We start from the raw sequence: 22,880 nt of genomic DNA, 5'->3' as shown, positions 1-22,880 counted from the left end.
GTTACTATTAAAGGTAAAATGAAATAAATTATGACAAAAGATACAGTACAAAACATTGAAAAAAATATTTATACAATACTTTATTATAGCAATAAGTAAAAAAAAATCACTAATAATTTTCTGCATAAAAAAGCAAGATTTTAATGAGATTTCTGCGGAATGAGAAGCTTTGTACTTGTAAATGACTATTAATGTTGTAGTATATTTGGTATGTTAAGTATGGCAGCTGTCAAGCACTTTCTTTGCGATTCAAATTTTAACAATAGTTTACAATAGTATGTCAATGGGCAGTCCAGTAATGCCAGTTCACATTGTTCATGCTATGTCTGTCGTCTGCTCATACAGCAATCTTCTCTATTTCATCCATATCATCGGCATCCAACTTCGTTATCTTACGACCTGGAAAATAAACATTACACTATGACTGTTTTCTGTAGAATTCACCCACAATACTATTGATTCTTAGGTAACAATATTAATGGACTGAGGATAATTTCAATTTCTTAGATAATTGATTTCTTGGTGTTAATAAATTCTGTATTATTGCCTAAAAAGTTCTTGTATTGTGCTGAACAGTGAAACTCATTTTTTCAATGAAACTTTGCTCTAATTCATTAACGAATGTGGAATTGCAATGTAGACAGAATTTAAGAGGACTAGAAACAGCAGCAGTCCTTTTGCGCCAATTACTGTTTTTCAGGGGTATCATTTGCGCCAAATTTTGTATTCCAAATGTATGAATTGCGCCAATAGTTGGAGCTCATTTGCGCCAATTTACCTTTACACATATCTATCATAAATATTAATGATTGATTAATATGTATTCTTATTTTTGGCTTAAAACGTAAAATATGTTCTGAGATATTTCACCATGAAATGAGCATCAGGAGAGAAATGATTTAAAATGCATTAGACAGTCAATGTACAGAGAGAGAAGAAAACTTATAGCTTTGCTGAATATTTAATAAAGATATGCCAAAAGAGAAGAAAACAGAAACATTTGCTGATTATGTTTTAGCCACATATGTTCATGACACAATGATTTATTTCCACCATGGGTATGGGCTTAAACTCTCTACCGCAAGACATACTAGTAATGGAGCAGAAGCATTCCACAGGAATCATAATGAACAGTTTTATAAATCTCATCCTTCAATTTTTGTGTTTTTGGACAATAAAGTCAAGTTATAAGCTACTACATACATTAAATTAGGAAATACCCATGTAGCAGCAGTAAGAAGAAGATATGTTCCAGAAAAGGAATCATTTGCCGTGTAAACTGCAGGTAACAAGTCCGAATAAAGGAGGAGGAACGTCATTTTTCTTCTTATTGGCGCAATCGTAGGTTTTATTTTTGGCGCAAATGATACCATATAATTTTAAAACAGTTGGCGCAAATGCAGTGTTTTCGTTAAGAACCGGCCGCCGGCCACTTTGACCTGTTCAATTCGATTTCCGGCCGGTTCAGTTGTCCTTAAAAAAAAAAAAAAAAAGTCCCATTTTTTTTTATAAGATCTTTTTATATTAAAATCATGACAACGGAGTTTGAAGATTTGTGTTTATACTTTAAACCGACATGCGGTTGCAACGACGATTTTCATTGGCTGTTATTTCAGACTTCCTGTTTGACACACATGTTTATCTTGTTATGATTGAATGAATAGTAATGAAGAGAACACTACATGATTTTTTCACTTCAACAACTACCACGTCAAAGAGTAGAAAAGGTTTGGATTACTATGTATTTTGACAAGATTTGGAACAGTTTGAATGACGTTATAGCTTTACTGTTTAATTAATCTACAACGGGCCCCGTCGATCTGCCGGCTACTACAGAGCATCCGAAAAGGGGGCAGGGTACATCGATTGAAAAGTTGCATTGGCAGAACTTCTGGTCCCGTTCCAAATCATAGATATATTTCTGGTGATTATACTTTCAGTTGTGAGGTATGTAACCCTTTTAAAAGCTATCAAATGAAATTTAGAAGAAGTGGAAGCTCATGTCTTCTTATAAATGAGCCTGGCCAGCACTTCTTCTTTTTCTTTCTTTACACATCTTTTCATACCACCGGGATAATGGGAAGGGGGATATTTAAAACTGCTGCGTGCAGGGGAAGTGCTGTCCAAATTTTTTTGGGGTCCCCAAAGGAAGGACAAAAGAATCTGGTTTTAAATGTAAATAGCACCATAATTTTCTTATTGTCCCAAGTCCCTATCTAAATTAAATTAATCTCTCATCAGGGTCAGGTTCAGAGTTTTTGCTACTACGTGTAACCTTTTATCAACAATATATAGCCAGAAATAAATTATGATGCTCAATGTAGTTTTTTTAATATTCAAGTTGCTTTGATGCTAGTCCAAATAATTATGACGTATGGCAAGGCTATTTTATTTTTTTTCTGGGACGCCTTCCTACAACGTCGTAGGAAGGTGTCCCAGAAAAAAAATTAAAATAGCCTTGCCAGACGTCATAATTATTTGGACTCCTTTGATGCATGACACCATCATGATGATCAAATAAGTTCTTTGTTAAATTTTCCATTTATTAGGTTGATGCAATATTAGTATTACATGTACTAATTTTACACTTTTTTAAAACATGGAAATGTGATAGTTCTATGTTTTTTCTGGTGAACGCTACTGATTCCACCATCATTGAAACATGTATCATTAGTTGTTTATTATTTGAATTTGCATGCTTGTTATGTTTGCTTTGTTATTTTTAATAAAATATGAATATTTGTTTTGTTAAAATTGTTTTATGTTAATTTTCAGATGCATGTGATGTTATTTGATGTTTACTGGCTAACTTTATGATTATTACTACAAAATCATTCAGTGAACATTTGTCATGTCCTCATGGTTAATAATTATGACATATATGCAGCTGCATATATGTTTTAATTATCAAGCAGGCACGGTTGGATTGTAAGTATATATAAATCACTATCCTCCTGATTCCATTTGGAGTTAGTTCAAGCGTTTCAATTTTATTTTTTAAATTTTTGAAATGTTCTTTTATAGGCATGGGTTTTGATCATTGTTGAAATCAGAACATTGCCAACTTCCAAATCATTCGTCTTTGGTGGCGATGTGTCTCATTTGCAATCATACCACTTCTTCTTATTAGTATTATTAGTCTGCGCTTTAAATTTCTCCATGCTAAACATATGTGTGCACACATAAAAAAAACACATCTTCTTCTTGACAGAAAAACAATGATAATTAACTGTGTTCAGTTCTACGCACATTTGTGAATTAATGTTTTGTTCATTCACACGTTGAATAAGTTCTACATTTTAATTCTTGGATCAGTTATACTAATATTATTGTATATAATCTGCAAAAATATTTGTAACAATTAAATTGGACAATAATTTTAAGGTAAACAGCTATAGATGCAAAATTTAATATTATGAAATTGACCACTGTTTTTTTTTTATTTTTCAGTGCAAAATGATGCTACTCCCACATGTCCCACAGTTGTTGATTCCACTACAACTACAGATACTGCAAATGAGGACAATTCCACATCTACTAGTGCTAGTACTAGTGCTAGTACAGACACTGCTGCAAATGAGAGAAAGTCCTCAGTGCAAGAAAGATTTGGGCCATGGAATGATGAAGAATGTAAATCATTGCTGAAAAATTTATTTGATGAATCAAAATCATTTCATTCTTGTTTTATTTGTAAAGATGCTTATTGTACTGGGTTAAGTAAAGAGACACTGTCAAAGTTTCCAGGATACAAGAAATTTAACCACAAATGGCTAAACCGTTCTAACTGGTGGCTATGCTTTGTTGAGACTGAAGGAATGTACTGCTTAGTTTGCAAAAAACACCACATTAAACACCCACACAACCAGAGAGAGGTGTTTGCAGCAACACCAAGTATTAGATTTAAGCTTGATGCTATTACTACACACAACAATAGCTCTTTGCATGCTGCTGCACTTCAAACTGAAATGATACAGAAAGTCTCATATTTCCATCAAGAAGTTACAAAAAAATCAGAGGTTGAAACAAGTGTTCTTGAAGGTGTGTTTTCAACAGCCTACTACTTAATGAAAAGCTTTATTGCAAACAGGCAACTGTTACCACTACTAAATTTTATTGAGAAAATTTTTCATGTTGAAGATTTAAAATATTTTAATCATAGATCTGCTGAGTGTCAGTCTGAAATATTTATGACTTTAGGAGAGACTATGAAAAAATCCCTTCTTAGTGATGTTAAGAAGTCTCCAGCATTCGGAATTTTAACTGATGAAGTTTGTGACATTTCTGTTACAGAAAATCTTATGACATTTATACAGTATTATAATAGTACATCTGAATCTGTCTGCACTCAATTTTTATCATGTCAGAACATTTTGAGTGAGTTTTCCTCTGCAAATGCTGATGCAATAACCAATTCTCAGTGAACTCAAAGATGATGACCTTGATGTTTTAAAGTTTGAAGGATTTTCTTCAGACGGTGCAGCAGTAATGGTAGGCAAACGTGCTGGTGTTGCAACTCTTCTTAAAGCAGAAAACCCATCATTAATCAATGTGCACTGTGTTTGTCATCGTCTGGCATTGTCCTGTACAGACTCAAATGAATCAATAAATTATATAAAGACTATAGAGACTTTATTGAGACAATTATGGCAATTATTTGAAAACTCTCCCAAGAAAATGGCAGTATATCTAAAAACCCAAAAGCAGTTAAAAGAAATTAGCATGGGTGAAAAAGCTACAAAGATTGTAAGCAAAAGACTCAAAAAGGCTTGTCGTACAAGATGGTTGAGCCTAGAGGCATCAGTGCGTGCAGTGCATGGAGATTATGAAGCAATTTTGCACACATTGTCTATATTGGATCAGTCGGGAGATGCTGCAGCCACAGGGCTCATGAAGAAAATGAAATCCATTAAATTTTTAGGTACATTATACATTATGAGAGACATATTACCAGTTCTTGCAGATCTTTCAAAACACTTCCAGAAGGATTCTCTTAATTTTTCTGATATCAGGCCTTCAATAAACTTAGCAAAAGATAAACTGAAAAAATTGTTAGAAGAAGAAACACCAATGCAGTCTCTACAGACTGATATAGACTCATTTTCTGACATGTGTGCAGAGATCAAGCTTAATAATAAAGAATTAAAAGAACTACAATCTTTATTTGAAAAGTATGTAAATGCTCTTATTAACAACATAACCAGAAGATTTGAAGATAGTTCTGATGTTCTAGCAGCACTCGGAATTTTTGATCCGTTAAGTGTCCCTCTACAAAACCAACCAGGATTTAAAGAATATGGAATTGCTCAGATCAATATCCTTGCTGATCATTTTCATCAACTAGATGAGCCAGAAACTAAAACTCGAAAAACAGAAAAAAAATGCAGAGTGAATGGCAAAGCTTTAAGTACCATATAAATGATGTACTGAAACCAGTGATACCAGAAGATGTAAGGGATGGTTCATCCAAGTCTACAAATACAACAGAATGGCTTCTCTTGCAGCTCCTACGAAATCCAACCTTTGAGAATTTCTACCCTAGTTTAATTCCTATTGCAGCGGCTGCAGTGGCCATACCAATTACCAATGCATGGCCAGAAAGAGGAGCAAGTTCTTTAAAAAATATCAAAACAAAATTAAGGAATAGACTAGGGGAAGCAATGCTGGAGAATATTCTGCATGTCTGCATTAATGGGCCAGCACCTGAATCTAAAGAAGGTCAAGCAATAATAAAGGCAGCTGTTAACTCATGGTTGAAAGCAAAAAACAGAAGGAAAGTTCCAAAAGTTAATAAAATATCAGGTGCTTGTGGTGTTGTAGTCAAAGAAACTCTGAATGACAATGTGATTTCACAAGATGCAAGTGTACAAACAGAAGAAAATCCAGTCATAGTAGAAGCTCAGGAAGTGTTGTCTGAAGTTAGACAAGCCATGAAGGTTATGGCTATAGAAAATGAAAATGATTCAGACTTTGAGGATGAATCAGATTTTGAGGACGATTGTTGCTGGTGAATATAAAAAAGAAGACTTTATTTTGGCATGAATAAAAAGTTTTTATACATAAGTGTCATTGAATTATATCCATCAATCATTATAATAATTAATCTCTTATTAAGGTTCATCATAACAAATGGACAAATATGGCCGTATTTTCACCTCAAAAACTCCTCTGTGTACTGACTTACCTGTGCTGTTTGGAAAGTTTTAATGCCTAGCATCCACTAGATATATAAAAGTTAAATGCATTTTGTGTTTAAGAAAGATAAAATCTTTCATAGTTTTTGATGGGCATTTTTTTTCCTTTCTGCAGAAGGTGTAAAAATAAACAAATACCTGAATAACTTTGATACTGTCCACTCACTGACTCAGATAAACTCTTTAACTCAACTGTAGTTGTGAAGATACCTCTTGTCCATGTCAATTAAGGACAATCAAAACAATACAAAGTGGTTTTTTACCTGAGGGACCATCTCATAGTTGTACCACAACTTAGTTAATTTTCACACCTTTTGCATGAAGGAAAAAAAATGCCCATAAAAATCCAAAAGAGATTTTATCTTTCTGAAACACAAAATGCATTTAACTTTATTATATCTAGTGGATGCCAGGCATTAAAACTTTTCCAACTTCACAAGTAAGTCTGTATTCAGAGTAATTTTTGACATGTAAATACAGCCATATTTGTCCATTTGTTATGATGAACCTTAAAGTGATAAAAATGAAAATATTTCAATATTATTTCAATATTATACTTTCTGACTTGGTGATGTTAGATAATATAAATTTTTTTTGACTTAGAAAAACTTAAAGGTTGCCTACATTAACAGTAGTACTGTAAAAGTGACATTTTTGGAACAATAATAATTTGATGCCATGGCCAGAATTCAGGATTTTGTTTCTAATTTTTTTTTTTGAAATCTTTGAGGGTGGGGGGAGTGGTAGAAATGACATTTTCAGAACTATAGTTTTATGCCAGGAATGCAGCCTTTTTGTGTAAATCTTGGGGGGGCTAGTGGTGAAAGTGACATTTTCAGAACTATAATTTAATGCCCAGAATGCGCCAGAATGCAGGATTTTGCGTCTAATTTCAAAAAAATCTAGGGGGGGCAAGCCCTCCCAAACCCCCCCTTTTAGGAGTGGGCCTGCTTAAATCTCTAAATGGCCCCTTCAAACAAAATGAAGTGAAACCCCTGCAAATGTAGCATTGGAGAAAAAAAGTTGTGGCTCAAAAGGACGCATTTTTGTCGCAACGGATATCTCCCGCTAGAAACTATGAGACCCATCAATCAATTAATATTTCTTATTTCAATCTAAAAAAATAAACCCTTCTTGGAAATTTGATAAACAAAAAAGTTCAGAGACCAGACCAAAATAACAAACCCTGAAGATATAACTTTTTTAAAAAGGGTTTGACTTTATAGAGTTCATGATATTTATGCTCTTTGAAAAGTATCACTTGAAAATACTATCCAAACATATTCTTTTTTGGGTATAATTTCTGTTTGAAAGTTAGAATAATTGTATATCAACCTACCAAAATGTTTTTCTATTGATTTGAGGGTACTCAGAGAACGACGTCCATCCACCATATTTATAGCAAGTCCACTTTTACCAAATCGCCCTGTTCGACCTATTCTGTGAAGATATGTCTCGTAATCAGGCTGGAAATCTTGTGTCAGAGGAGGGTCAAAGTTCACTACTACTGTAACCTGTTCCACATCAATACCTGAAAAATAATAATCAATTTTAGTCTATGAATTCAAAATATCTTTTGGATAACTGTTCTTATAACTACTTCTAATTTTGGCTTAAAATTATATAAACTGTAAACAAACTTATTTTTTACAAATACTAATTTTAATGAACTTCACAACAATTTATATCAACCATTCTCAAGGCTTTTTTGACGTATTCATTTAAGAATAGATCAAATTTTTAAGTATTCCAAAGGATAAATTTTCAGGTTGTTTTTCTACTTCAGTACTTGGGAAAGTCACTAAAATAAGTTGGTACTGTAAATTCAGAAATTAATGCGAGGTTTTCATAAATGGGAATAATGCAACTTGGTGAGTATCACAAGAATGAGATCTCACATTTTAAAATTTGATACATGTATCTGTATGCATTTTATTCTGACATCAACAATAATAAATCTCGCATTATGTGTTCATACTTCAAAACTCCTAATAATAAATGCAAATAATTATTTCTGAATTTAAAAGTGTTTTTAATGTATGCCCAAAAGTTATCCCTTTAGTCAATACAGACACCTACCTCTTGCTGTCACATTAGTTGTTGCCCAAAAGTTATCCCTTTAGTCAATACAAACACCTACCTCTTGCTGTCACATTAGTTGTTGCCCAAAAGTTATCCCTTTAGTCAATACAGACACCTACCTCTTGCTGTCACATTAGTTGTTGCCCAAAAGTTATCCCTTTAGTCAATACAAACACCTACCTCTTGCTGTCACATTAGTTGTTGCCCAAAAGTTATCCCTTTAGTCAATACAGGCACCTACCTCTTGCTGTCACATTAGTTGTTGCCCAAAAGTTATCCCTTTAGTCAATACAGACACCTACCTCTTGCTGTCACATTAGTTGTTGCCCAAAAGTTATCCCTTTAGTCAATACAGGCACCTACCTCTTGCTGTCACATTAGTTGTTGCCCAAAAGTTATCCCTTTAGTCAATACAGACACCTACCTCTTGCTGTCACATTAGTTGTTGCCCAAAAGTTATCCCTTTAGTCAATACAAACACCTACCTCTTGCTGTCACATTAGTTGTTGCCCAAAAGTTATCCCTTTAGTCAATACAGACACCTACCTCTTGCTGTCACATTAGTTGTTGCCCAAAAGTTATCCCTTTAGTCAATACAGACACCTACCTCTTGCTGTCACATTAGTTGTTGCCCAAAAGTTATCCCTTTAGTCAATACAAACACCTACCTCTTGCTGTCACATTAGTTGTTGCCCAAAAGTTATCCCTTTAGTCAATACAAACACCTACCTCTTGCTGTCACATTAGTTGTTGCCCAAAAGTTATCCCTTTAGTCAATACAGACACCTACCTCTTGCTGTCACATTAGTTGTTGCCCAAAAGTTATCCCTTTAGTCAATACAAACACCTACCTCTTGCTTTCACATTAGTTGTTGCCCAAAAGTTATCCCTTTAGTCAATACAGACACCTACCTCTTGCTGTCACATTAGTTGTTGCCCAAAAGTTATCCCTTTAGTCAATACAAACACCTACCTCTTGCTTTCACATTAGTTGTTGCCCAAAAGTTATCCCTTTAGTCAATACAGACACCTACCTCTTGCTGTCACATTAGTTGTTATCAGGACTTTTTCTTTGCCTTCTTTAAATCTGTTAATAATAGCTGCTCTTTGTTCTATTGTTAATTCTCCTGTCAATAAACCTACAACATGGCCATCTTTTGTCATCATTTCTGCTAACCAGGCAGCTGTTTTTCTTGTCTAAAAAACATAGCAAAGAAGTTGGATTACTCATTTGAATTGTTTCACATTTTGTCATCTTTGAGCATTATCATCATTTATTACTTTGGATTCATTATTTTTTGCTGGATATCAATTTTTGTTGATTTCGTGGGTCAAGGTGAACTATGAAATAAAACTTTAAATGAATGACAGATTTCTTATAAGCTTGTATGCAAACTTTGGCAAAACCACAAATTAAAATATCCACGAATATGCAAGTTTTCCTTATTCCACGAAATTAATACCCACAAAAATAAGTCAATCCACAGTATACTGTATGGATTTTGCTAATTGCTTTCATTCTTTTTCTATGGTCTCTTATCCTGGTGGATTTTTATCTTATTGTCAATCATACCGCATCTTATCTTTATGATGATGAAAATAATGATAATATTAAGAAAAGATGATCACAGGTTGCAGATTCAGGAGCACACTAAAAGTCACACTACATTGAATAGGCCAACTGGAATTGGACATGCAGCAAGTTCTGTATTTCTGAGTATATTTTACCTTTCCTTACAAAAAATAATTATAAAGGAGTATACTCACAAAATGATATTTGTTTTTCAAAATGTGTCTTTAGTTATCTCCCCTTAATGTTATATATGACAAACTATTTTTTTTGTATTTATTGTCACACAGTGTATTGTAAACTTATTTTCACTTTACTATGATATTTCAAGTGAACTTAGCAATTATTTATTTTTTTGAGATCTTCTTAATTTCGTGAGGGCTATTCCAGAAAAAAATGTATGGGGGGGTTGGAAGGCACATTGTATTAATAATACATGGGTGATGGGTATCAGAGCAACTTTTCACACTATAGTGCTCTATAATTCTCAATTACAATTGTCTGGGTGGCGGGTGCTGACAAAAACTGCCTTCCAACCCCCCCCCCCCCCCCCCCCCCATACATTTTTTTCTGGAATAGCCCTGATATAATTTTATATAAGGGCTGATTTAAATTTCACATAATTGCGAGAAAAAAAATTAAAAAATTTCAGACTTTGAAAGTCAAACTATAAATTGTGTGCGAAAATTAGTTGGTTTACAGTTCCTTCTATGTATGATATTCCTGATTATTACATTGGTTGCAATGAATTACATTGATTTCCCAGTTAGATAAAAACCGATAATTTCACATGTGAAATAAACGTGGTTATTTCACTCTCTGACGTCATACAACAATAGGCGTTGTCAAGACGTCGATAACGTCGGATCAAAACAAATTGTCAATGCGTAGGAAAAAGATATAGTTCCTTACATTTTCTACATTAATTTCATAAAAAAAAACCATTTACCAATGTAATAAAAAGAATAACTAATTGCCGTATTTGAATATCAAAAATAAGACAACTTGTGACCGAACGCCGCTATGGATTAAACTCGTGCTGCGCACTCGTTTAATCCATGCGTCGTTCGGTCACGCGTTGTCTTATTTTTTATATTCAAATACGGCGATTAGTTATACTATAAATATTCATCAGATTATTTCAAAGATATGCTAATAACTTTAAAAGACAGAAAATCTGGCAAAATGATGGCCATAGTGATTTCCTCGTGTCCTCATAACTTCTTTTTGCTGAAGTATTTGATTGGTGAAATTCAAGTAAGGTGGAAGTTGTAGGCACCTGCCACATACAGGGTTTACCACTCATAACCTCAGTGTTGACAAGCAAGTGATACTGTTACTGAACTACTTAGACCACTTGGCCACCTAGGTGATTTAAAAGAAAAGAAGTTAACATGTTCACTACAAAGATGGGACACAGGTGATCATCTAGAAGTTTGCCCAATCCCAACATTGGCAAATTGAAATGTCAGATAAAAATCCCTGTGAGCTGCAGTGCATTACTTACTGCACAAAATATCATAGACTGTCCAATTGATATTGTTCCATATATATTACTGAGTGCATGGAATTTAGCTTCAACATCAGTGCATTCTATATAAAATTGTTTAATATTGTCTAAGCTTTCTTCTTCTCGTCGTAATTTTATAACAATTGGACTCCTGGGTATCACAGCCTGAGCAAAGTCCATTACTTGATCATCGTAAGTAGCGGAGAATAACAACATCTGACACGTCTGTTTGTTTAACATTCTGAAACAAAGAATAATTTTACATATCGTTAAAAAATTTATAGTTCTTTTCAATATGCCAAAAGGCAGTATCTTCTTTGAAAATTAGTGAAGCTCTCTCTGTCAATGACCTGTTAAAATCAATTCTGGCATGTAAATATTTCTGTATTCTGAAATGCATTTTACTTGACAGTATTATATGCAATTTTGACTTTTAAAGCCTGTGAAGTTCAAATCCTCAAATTGATGAGTATATCCTGTCCCCTCGCCATCTATTCTGGTTTTCTATTAGTTATATATATATATCTGTGTTTGAAAAGGTGAAATGATTTCGTGTGTAAAATAGATAAAATTTTACTATTGAGATTTGGTTGAAAGAAAAGAATATGATCACCATAATTTTATGCAGACAGAAAATTAAACTGTGATCTCTGACTCATTTTAAGGTCAAATAAGCTCTCCAAAATGACATCCTGAGATTGAAACATCATCTGAAAGTTATTACAATATTGTGCTATCAAAATGAATAAATATTTAGGATTTGATGGAAAAAAATTGTGAGCATTTTAAATCCTGTTAAAATATAAAATTTCGCACAGAAATAATTTTACCTCTACAATGTTATGGACTGGTCTTGATTGACCTACCTTACTTACCTTTGTAACCTAACAGACTGATCTTGATGACCTTGTGTTGCTATCATGACGTCTGCTTCATCCAATACAAATACAGTTAATAATTTAGGGTCAAAACATTTATGTTTAATTGCCCAATCACACACCGTGCCAGGTGTCCCTATAATGATGTGGTCATCTTTTCGCTGTCCTCTTGAAACTGTAAAATAACAAATGGCAATCAAATACTAAGTATTTAAAAAGTATTTAATTATTTTCATAGATAATAATTTTCATGGATAAAGGAAACATTGTATTTCATGGATATTTAATTTTGAGGTTGGCCAAATAAGGCATACAAGTCTCCAAAATAAAATCTTGTTGGAACATTTAAATTCATGGTTATTGGTTTACCTGTACACACAAAATCAATGGAAAATTGTTTCCCACATATAATAATAAATCTAAAGTAAGCTATATTTGATCATCTTCTAGATAATGCTATATTCTGCCAACTTAGTTAGGTCAAGTTTAGTGGGTCAATGTTCGCAATTGTTTCTCCAACCGAGAACGGTAACGGTAATGTTTTCTTCTGTTGCTCAGTCCATATTGTTAACTTGGATATGTATGATGGCTAATTTTGAAGCTGAGACATTTTCACATTTGTGGTTAAATTTTGAGGTACGAAGTGAGATTTATTTTTTCCGTAAATTAGCAAACCCTGAGAATCCTTTCATGATGTGGATCCTCGTTGTTCTTCAAAATTTAATACTGTGAACACATTTAATAGCTTCATAGTTTTTACACATTTATTCTATGTTCCCCTACTTTCTAAATCGACACAAATGGTTAAGCTCGGTCACTTGTTTATCATAGAAACGTGTCAAATATCACTACACAGAGATTTTTTGTTTACAGACAACTTTTGAGTTCCTCATTTTGAGGCGCATTAGGGATATTGACCCAAGTATAGATTATTACATTTCATTTTTCATATAAGACCCTTTATCAGCCCTCAATGATGATATCAGCTTAAGAGCCGTATAGGGATATTGACCCAAGTAAAGATTATTATATGACCCTTTATAGGCTGTAGGCTTCAGGGCTGATATCATGATTGAGGGCCGATAAAGGGTCTGATATGAAAAATGACATGTAATGATCTTTTTATCACATACTTCAGTAGAAGAAATACAAACAACTATTAAATTCTTGTTTTTCTTTGAACCTTTAGATAATAATTTACAGACAACCAAATACATATTTCTTAACTTAATTTTCTTTATTGATATTACCAGCATTTCTTATTATCTTGTCATAACAATTATTATGTTCTTAGTTTGAAAAAATTATTGTCATCTTTCCTGTGACGGTTGCCCCCGAACAAATGTGCATAGTTTCTCCTTTAAATTGTAATGGACAATTTTTGGCATCTTATTTATGTCTTTCCAAAAATATTTAATTTTTATTCATTTTGGTTCTTCAAACAGTTTTTGAAAAGTTTTAAATCACTTGCAGTTTTCTGCACTTTGTTGTCGTTTTAAAAAAATTCTGGAAATGCAGAAGTTGCATTTGATAAACGTCACGGAAATTAACGGGAAGGCATGTGATTACATTCAGGAAGCAGTCCATAAAGGTTCTTTTATCAGCCTACCGAGGAAATTCTTAGGAATCTGGTCAATAAATCTAGTAATCCTTTCACAGCCTTTAATAAATTTAAATATTATTGAACTGTAATATTTTCTATATGATAAGGTATCTTATCAATGTATATATATTCAAGTGATAGATGAATAAGAGGAGAGATCTGGTTAATATATTCTTTTTCACTATAAATAATCAATTTTGCATTATAAATATACTTAATGTACTTGATTATTTATCACCACAAGACAGAACAACTGAAATACCTCTTTCTCCTCTGACTGCGTAACTAATTCTTAGTCCTGTCATTTTCTGTCCCATCTGTTCAACATTTTGTCCGATCTGTAAAGCTAATTCATATGTTGGGGCTAAACAGAGACACTAAAATGTAAAATCGAAATCATAACATTATTTCATTTTTCTGATGTGGTTGCAATTTTTATTTTACTTTGCCATATAGGTGGAGATAACTCTGGCAAATAATTTAATTCTATAAAGGAATTCATGCCAGAAAAATTCACTTATTTCATCATGTCGCAAGAAAGTGATTACAACGACCCAAAGTTTTCATTTTATTTTCTGAAAGCATTTTCTATAAGTTTTCATTTCATGATCTATTTAAAAAAAATTGTAAAGTTTTCTCTCTCTGCATACAAGTGTTTTTTCAGTGTTTACTCTGAAAATTTTGCACAACCTGAAGCATGAATAAATATTTCTGTGACCTATGCTTTCATATTAATTTACTATTTTAATTCAAAACTACACATAACTTAATGAGATTTTATAATAATAAGTAAAAGCCAATACAAACCTGTGGATAATCTTTGCTGATATCAACTCTACTTAACATTGTTAAGACAAAAGCTGCTGTTTTTCCTGTTCCACTCTGACTCTGTGCTATCATATTTACTGGTCTAAAAAATCAAAACACTTTGGGATACTGAATATTGATGTAAAAATCAGCAAACATAAATAAACTGTAAAAATGTCTCATTCTGTTAAAATCCAGTTCCCTCCACAAAGGTATCACCAAAACATACTTACATTCAGAGACTATACTATTATCCCTTGGAGGTTGTTCATTTGGCTTGCCATTGAAGATGCATTTCAATGGACAAACATTTCTATCTTAATCTGTTTATGAGCTGCTTGAATTTGTAATGATATAATGTGTTGGTATGCAGAAGATTGGCAGCCCCAAAAGATGTTATATCCAGCCACATTATGTATGTGCACATCTGATTTAAGCAGGAGTCTGTAATGTAATTCAGTGGTTGATGTATAGGCTGTTGTTTTTCTTCTTGGATTGTTCGCTTTTTGTCATAACTGGGTATTTTATTACTCGCTATGGGGCAGGTTTTTTTTCTCTCATTATTGAAGGCTGTACGGTGACCTTATAGTTCTTAAAACTCAGTTGTTCAGTCTCCGTCAGAAATTTATCTCCTTGGCAATCATATCACATCTTCTCATAACATATTTTATAGTGACTATTTTTTTACATAGATTGACATGTATTAAAAGTAAAGTTGAATTAAGATGGCCGCCGAGCTGAAAACACTGTAAAAAGTCAGCTCCCAGTTTTTTGCAGTTTTTTGTGTTTTATATGAATTGTTGCATGATGAAAAGTGGATAGTCTGATAGATAACAATTTGCTGAATCATTGGATGCCAACTTATGAGAAAAATTTGGTGGAACTTTTGTGATATTTACAGAAAACCATTTTTTTGGATTCAAGTGTTCACCTATTATTGATTATATTTACTTGATAACAAAGGATTTAATTCAACATGCCTGGAGGCAATAGCCTTACAAGTAACAAATCTGTGAAAAGTGGAAAATGTGGAAACACTGTTCAGACTTTACTAGCTGCCAAATTAGATAAAGTTGACAAAGAAAAAACTGAAAAACCTAATAAACAACCAAAAAGGACTCACTCTGAAGTGTCAAATGAATCAAATACAAGTGTTGATCTGACTGGTATAATTAGTATACAAAGGGACATAGAAGAAATTAAACAAAACCTGGAGGGTGGATTAAAAAAGATAGACCTTGAAAATGCAACAAAAGACCTTGTTAAGTCAAGTGATCTGGAAGTCATTGTAACTACTATAGTGAAGAATTTATTTAAAGAATTTACTTCATCCATAGAGACAAAAATTGATAAAAAAGTATCAGAAGTAATAGAGGAAATGCAAGAGAAAATAGATGCATTATCAATAGAAAATGAGAACTTGAGGGAGAAAGCGGAGGTAGCTATGAAAAGCCTATCTGCAACAAAGAAAGAACTACACCAAAATGAACAACTGACAAGAGAAGCTATTACCAGCAGCAACTACAATGAACAATATTCTCGCAAAAACAACATAAGAGTTATAAACTTTCCATGGCGAGAGCGACAAGATCTACGTGCGGACTTTATTAGTAAAGTGAAAAGGGACATGAATGTTGAACTTGAGGAAAGAGATGTTGTCGCCATCCATAGAATTCCATCTGACAAATTAGGACCAAAACCTCTTATTGTGAGACTATTCAGTAGTGATGTCAAACGAAGAGTGATGCGAGAAAAGAAGAATTTACAAGACCATGTAAGATTTTATGATGACATTTCCAAAAGGAACATTGAACTGATGAAAAGACTAAATGAGACTGAATGGTTCAGCGACGTATGGTACTTCAACTGTGGTGTATATGGAAGGATATCTGATGGTCTACAGCTGAAGTTCAATATATTTGATGACATTTTTCTTAGATTGAGACAAAGGAAATAAGTAGTTAACTTAGTACTTGACTCTCATTGTTACATGTACATTATGTCTTGATGAACTTTGATCTATTTTTTAAACATGTTAAAAGTGCCATTCTTATTTTCATGGGACAAATCTTAATACTATAAAAGTTGTCTCCACTTTGTAAAATAGTTGACTATGTCATAACTGATAAATCATATACAGGATATATAAAATTGAAAGAACAATTATACTGCAAAAAACTAGAATTTTGTTTTGACATTAATTCAATCAAAAATGTCTGCCATTTTGATGCTAAATTCTTGTTTTTATCTCTTTCTTTTTCTTTCCAGTCCTTTATTCTTTTTATTAATTATTGCATTTCTGCAATATCATTCCATTACATTTTGTTTTGGTTTAGTTTATGGTGAGTTATCCTGTTTATCATTTTTATGCATCTTTATGTTGGTGAAATGTTTTTCTTTAGTATTTTTACACACATTGAGAATAATCAGATATTACTGTTAGATTTTTTTAAGGTCATATTATGTGCTAGTGTATTTACTGACATCATATCATGTGTGCCCTGAAGGTATTAACTGTTAATTGTCAAGGTTTAGGAGATAGTGTTAAAAGAAGAGATGTTTTTAACTATTTAAGAACAAAGAATTACAATATTTACTGTTTACAAGATACTCATTTCTTATGTGAAAATGAAAATAATATAAGAGCTATGTGGGGATATGATAGTTATTTTTCATCTTATAGCTCAAATTCAAGAGGTGTAGCAGTTATGTTTAATAACAACTTTGAGTTTAAGGTCCTAAAAGAAAAAAAAGATGTTGGTGGTAATTATTTAGTATTAGACTTAGTTGTTGATACTTTACATTTTACATTTGTAACTATTTATGGACCAAATATAGATACTCCTATTTTTTATGATCAAATTATGTCAATTATAGATGATTTTGGTAATGATAGCTATATGATATGTGGTGATTTTAATCTTGTTCTCAACCCTGATATAGACTATTATAATTATTTACATGTAAATAACCCAAATGCTCGGGAGAAAGTTTTAGAAATCATTCAGGAAAGGTGTCTCATTGACCCTTTCCGTGAACTTTACCCAGATTTGAAGCGTTTCACATGGAGAAAAAGAACCCCCTTTAAACAAGCAAGGCTAGATTTTTTTCTTTTATCTGAAGATTTACTATGCTGTTTGAAAAATTGTAATATCGAGCCTAGCTATCGCTCTGATCATTCTATGGTTGTATTAAATCTAGAATTTAATCCTTTTGATCGAGGTAGAGGATTGTGGAAATTTAATAATTCATTATTGTATGATCCAGAATATATACAGATTGTTAAAGAAAAAATAGTAGAAGTTAAAAAACAATATGTAATTTATGATATAGATAGAATTGAAGACATGAATAATGAAGATCTCCATTTTAATATTAATAGTCACTTATTTCTTGAGACAATGTTGATGGAAATTAGAGGTAAAACTATATCTTATTCAAGTTATAAGAAAAAGGTAAAAGAAAAACAAGAGAAAGATCTTAGAAATGAAATTCTTATTTTGGAAGAAAAGGTAGATGAAGGTTCAATACAGATTTTGGAAAATAAAAAATGTGAATTAGAAAATATAAGAAAAGAAAAAATTAAAGGGAAGATAATTCGATCAAGAATACAATGGGTAGAAGAGGGTGAAAAAACTACTAGCTATTTTTGTGGGCTAGAATCAAAAAATTTTACAAATAAGATAATACCAAAAGTAGTAAAAGAAAATGGAGATGTAATTTCAAAACAAAAAGATATTTTAAAAGAAGTAAAATCTTTTTATGAAAATTTGTACAAGAATAAAGACAAGTCAAAGGGAGATAAATTCAGTAAACTTAAAGAAGGATTGAAAGATATAAAATTAAAAAAACTAACTGATGATGAGAAAAAAAATCTTGAAGGTGAAATAACAATTGAAGAAGCTGGTTTGATATTGAAAAATATGAAAAATAATAAAACACCAGGATCTGATGGTTTCTCCACAGAGTTCTTTAAATTTTTTTGGAAAGATTTGAAAATTTTTGTTGTAAACTCCTTGAACTACAGTACTGAGATTGGTGAACTATCTGTTACGCAAAAACAAGGAATCATTACATGCCTGCCGAAGGGAAATAAGCCTAGACATTTCTTAAAAAATTGGCGACCTATATCTTTATTAAATACAGTATATAAAATTGGCTCTGGAGTTATAGCAAAACGCTTTAAAACAGTTTTAGATAAACTGATAGATTTCGATCAAACTGGATTTATAAGTGGGAGATATATTGGAGAAAATCTTCGTTTAATTTATGATATTATGCAATTTACTGAGGAAAAAGATATTCCAGGACTTTTGCTGCTCATAGATTTCGAAAAGGCATTTGATTCGATTTCTTGGGAATTTTTAACCAGTGTCTTGAAGTTGTTCAATTTTGGAGAATCAATAATTAATTGGGTTAAAGTTTTTTATAACAATATCAAATCAGCTGTAAACCAGGGAGGACATCTATCAGAATTTTTTTCTATAGAACGAGGCTGTAGACAAGGTGATCCCTTGTCGCCTTATATTTTTATTCTCTGTGCTGAGATATTAGCATTAAAAATACGAAATAATGATAAGATAAATGGTATTACAATTACGCAAGTTGAGCACAAACTTTCACAATTTGCTGATGACACATCTCTTATTTTAGATGGTAAAGAAGAATCTCTGAATGAAGCTTTAAATGAATTAGATTGGTTTGGAAATATATCTGGTTTAAATATTAATTTTTCTAAAACACAAGTTATTTGGATAGGAAATAAAAAGTATAGTAATGAGGTATTATGCCAAAATAGAAACCTTACATGGGGAGAAACATGTTTTAAGGTACTAGGTATAAGCTTTGATGTTAATCTTGATAGAATTGTAAAAATTAATTATGATGAAATAATTGTACAAATTAAATGTGTAATAAGACAATGGTCAAAACGAAATCTTACTGTTATTGGTAGAATTACTGTAGTAAAGACATTGATATTGCCTATTTTAAATCATTTGTTTATATCCTTACCAAATCCAAGTGATGATATTTTAAAAAATGTTATTCAACTTATGTACAATTTTATATGGAGTTCACCAATTGATAGAATTAAGAGAGATGTTTTACAAAATGATATTGAAGATGGTGGACTCAAAATGATAAATCTTAGTGCATTTATTTTAGCACTGAAGTGTACATGGATAAGGAGATTATTTAAAACAGACAACAAATGGCAGAATGTTTTTTTGTCAAATGTTCATGTAGAACTTGAAAAATTTTATGGTTGTGGAAGTGTTTATATCCAAAAATTACAGCAACATATCAAAAATAAATTTTGGCTAGATGTTCTGAAAGCATGGCAACTTCTTAGAGAAAAAGATGAATATGACAGTTGGGAATGCTTTCTTGCTAGTCCAATCTGGCTTAACAATAATATAAAGGTAGCAAATAAACCTATTTTTTATAAAGACTGGTTTGAAAATGGTATAAGATTTATAAATGATATTGTAAATGAAGATGGGACCTTTTTCTCTCATCAAAAGATAGAAGAAATGTATCAGATAAATGTGAATTTCATGAGATATAATAGTATTATATCTGCTATACATCAAGCATCAAAATCATTTGTGGGAAAAAATCACAAATTAGAACTACCTTTAATTCCATCTGCTATTAAAAGACTTGTTAAAAGTTCAAAAGGATCTAAAGATATGTATATTGTTTTGAATAAAAATGGAAGTGTTCCCACTAGTCAGTTAAGATGGACTGAAATTTTTGGCTTTGATCAAAATCATTGGAAAAAAATTTATAAACTGCCATTTGTTGTCACAAATAATACTAAGTTACAGTGGCTACAGTTTAGATTCAACCATCGAATCTTAGCTACAAACAAATTTCTTCATAAAATTAAGATTTATGATAATCCAAATTGTACATTTTGTAACAGAGAAATTGAAACATTAGAACATTTATTTTGGGAATGTGAACATACACAATTATTATTAGAACAGATTGAAAATTGGTTTCTAACCAATGGAATTAGTGTACTTTTTAAAAAAGAAGTTTTTTTGTTTGGTAACACTGCAAAAATATCAAAAGGCAATGCAGAAAATACTATTTTTCTTACCATAAAGCAATATATTTATAATTCCAGATGTTTTAAAAAACAACTGACAATAAACTCAGTAAAAGAAAAGATAAAATATGTGTATGCAATGGACAAAAATATTGCTATGAAAAACAAATGTGAACATCAGTTTCTCAGAGAATGGAATGCTTTTGATATATTACTTAGCATGCTTAGTTAAGTACAAAAATGTATATACATGTTATAAATGAAAATGCTGTATTTACTATACTAAAATAGAATTCAATTTCTAGATGAATTATATTGAAAACTCACCACACTATTCTCTCTCGCTCTCTTTCTCTTTCTATCTCTCTCTCTCCGGTGTTCAAACTGCTTTACTCTTTATCTTATATTTGTATATTTAAAAAAAAAAAAAAAAAAAATTGCTTCCTAATAGAAAGATGTATTGATTAGATAATATCTATAGATTTATATATTATATATTGCTATTATATTTGTGTATATTATGTTGTAAATTGGAAGTTATAAATAATAAAAATAAAAAAAAAAAAAAGTAAAGTTATCGAGCAGAATTCATCAATTCTATTGATTTCCTATTATTTCTTGAATTGTAGAAACAACCATGAATTATGTCAAGCAGGATGTGACCATATTAAAATCCATTGGTTTCAAACAGAAGGAATGGCTAAATGGTACTAATTGGTCGAGATATTTTTGCCCCAGGGGAAACAAAACTACTTTTTACTGCAAAATCTTTAGTTAGATGATAGGTCATCAAAACGTACGGGTCCGCTAAGAGAGTTGGCAATGCTGTTTCTTGTATCTTTGAAGGAGCTGTGAATCCCATCTTGTAAACACCTTCTAACAATTCTTTTTTCCTAAAAACATATAAAAAAAAAATTAGGATTATAGTGATATAAACTTTAAAATCTTAAATACAATATTGTGAATTAGTTGTTTTTCAAGTGATACAAATTTTCTGTGGATTTTGAGGGTTCATGTGAATCGCAAATATAAAGTTCAACACAGAACAATGTCAATATAGGATTAATGCAGACTTGTGTAAAACCATGAATCAGATATCCTTAAAAATATTTTTTCTTTTGTTGAAGGAGCCTGTATTTCAATGTTTGTCATTGGTTCATGACTGTCATATTTGTTTTTGGTTAATAGTTTTTTATATACATTATGCCGTTAGTTTTCTCAATTGAATTGTTTCGTATTTTTAATGTCAAGGCCTTTTTTCATGTTTATAGCTGACTACTAGTATATGGTATGGTTTTTATTTCATTGTTGAAGGCTGTACGGATGCCTATTATTAATATTGCTTACATCCTCTTAATTTGAACTTTGATAAATAGTTGACTAATTGGCAATCCTACCTCATCCCGTTAATTTTCTAATGTACTTACAAATTCAAAGCTTCAAATGTTTTTACAGAATACAATGGAGAATTAGGATCTTTCTGCAAAACTTCTAAATTTGCTTTTGAGGATATCAACTTTGAGTGGATCAATTTCCTCAGCAATGATTCATCTTCTTTAGTATTCCCTATGTAGAAAAGAGAAAAAAAACCAATATTCAACCCTGTATGATATTTTACATTTTTTATTCAACCCTGTATGATATTTTACATTTTTTATTCAACCCTGTATGATATTTTACATTTTTTATTCAACCCTGTATGATATTTTACATTTTTTATTCAACCCTGTATGATATTTTACATTTTTTATTTAACCCTGTATGATATTTTAGAATTTTTATCTAAGACTACTGTGGATTAATTAATATTTGTTGTATTCTGAAAATCAATTGTCAATATTATAATGGAATTTTATTCGACTGTCATACAAGTGAGACGTTAAGATGGCTATAAAACCAGATTTTATCCACCATTTTCTAAAAAGAAAATGCCTACAGGTACCAAGTCAAGAAAATGACAGTTGTTTCTGAGCTTTTAATTTTGCTATTTGATAAGGAACTTTGCTTATTGAATTTTTCTTGCAGTTCAAATTTTCTATAGGCTTGAGAAAAATATGAATTTGAAAAAAATCAAGATATCAAATATCCACAAAAATACAATTTTCTGTATTCGAAGTCTATAAGATACTTTAACTGTATTAGCAATATGTTCAAATTCTATAATTGATGTGGTTTCTAATA

At 31.6% G+C, this 22,880-nt stretch overlaps 1 protein-coding gene across 4 annotated transcripts in view; it reads right to left on the bottom strand.

Moving 5' to 3' along the window:
• Positions 1-321: 321 nt before the first annotated feature.
• Positions 322-22,880, bottom strand: part of LOC143056732 (ATP-dependent RNA helicase DDX19A-like) — a 40,834-nt gene continuing 18,275 nt past the window's right edge. For all 4 annotated transcript variants that reach the window (XM_076229886.1, XM_076229885.1, XM_076229883.1 and 1 more), the window contains 9 exons: positions 22,127-22,265; positions 21,500-21,592; positions 14,642-14,744; positions 14,097-14,211; positions 12,229-12,406; positions 11,351-11,594; positions 9,308-9,470; positions 7,531-7,722; positions 322-399 (listed from right to left, as the gene is read on the bottom strand). In XM_076229886.1, coding sequence (XP_076086001.1) covers positions 338-399; positions 7,531-7,722; positions 9,308-9,470; positions 11,351-11,594; positions 12,229-12,406; positions 14,097-14,211; positions 14,642-14,744; positions 21,500-21,592; positions 22,127-22,265 — 1,289 coding nt within the window. In that variant the 3' untranslated portion in view covers positions 322-337. The remainder of the gene's footprint in view (positions 400-7,530; positions 7,723-9,307; positions 9,471-11,350; positions 11,595-12,228; positions 12,407-14,096; positions 14,212-14,641; positions 14,745-21,499; positions 21,593-22,126; positions 22,266-22,880) is intronic.

This window comes from Mytilus galloprovincialis, chromosome 13 (assembly GCF_965363235.1).
Source record: "Mytilus galloprovincialis chromosome 13, xbMytGall1.hap1.1, whole genome shotgun sequence".
NCBI lineage: Eukaryota > Metazoa > Mollusca > Bivalvia > Mytilida > Mytilidae > Mytilus > Mytilus galloprovincialis.
Note: the sequence above shows the minus strand (reverse complement) of the source record. Positions and strands in the feature narration are given on the sequence as shown.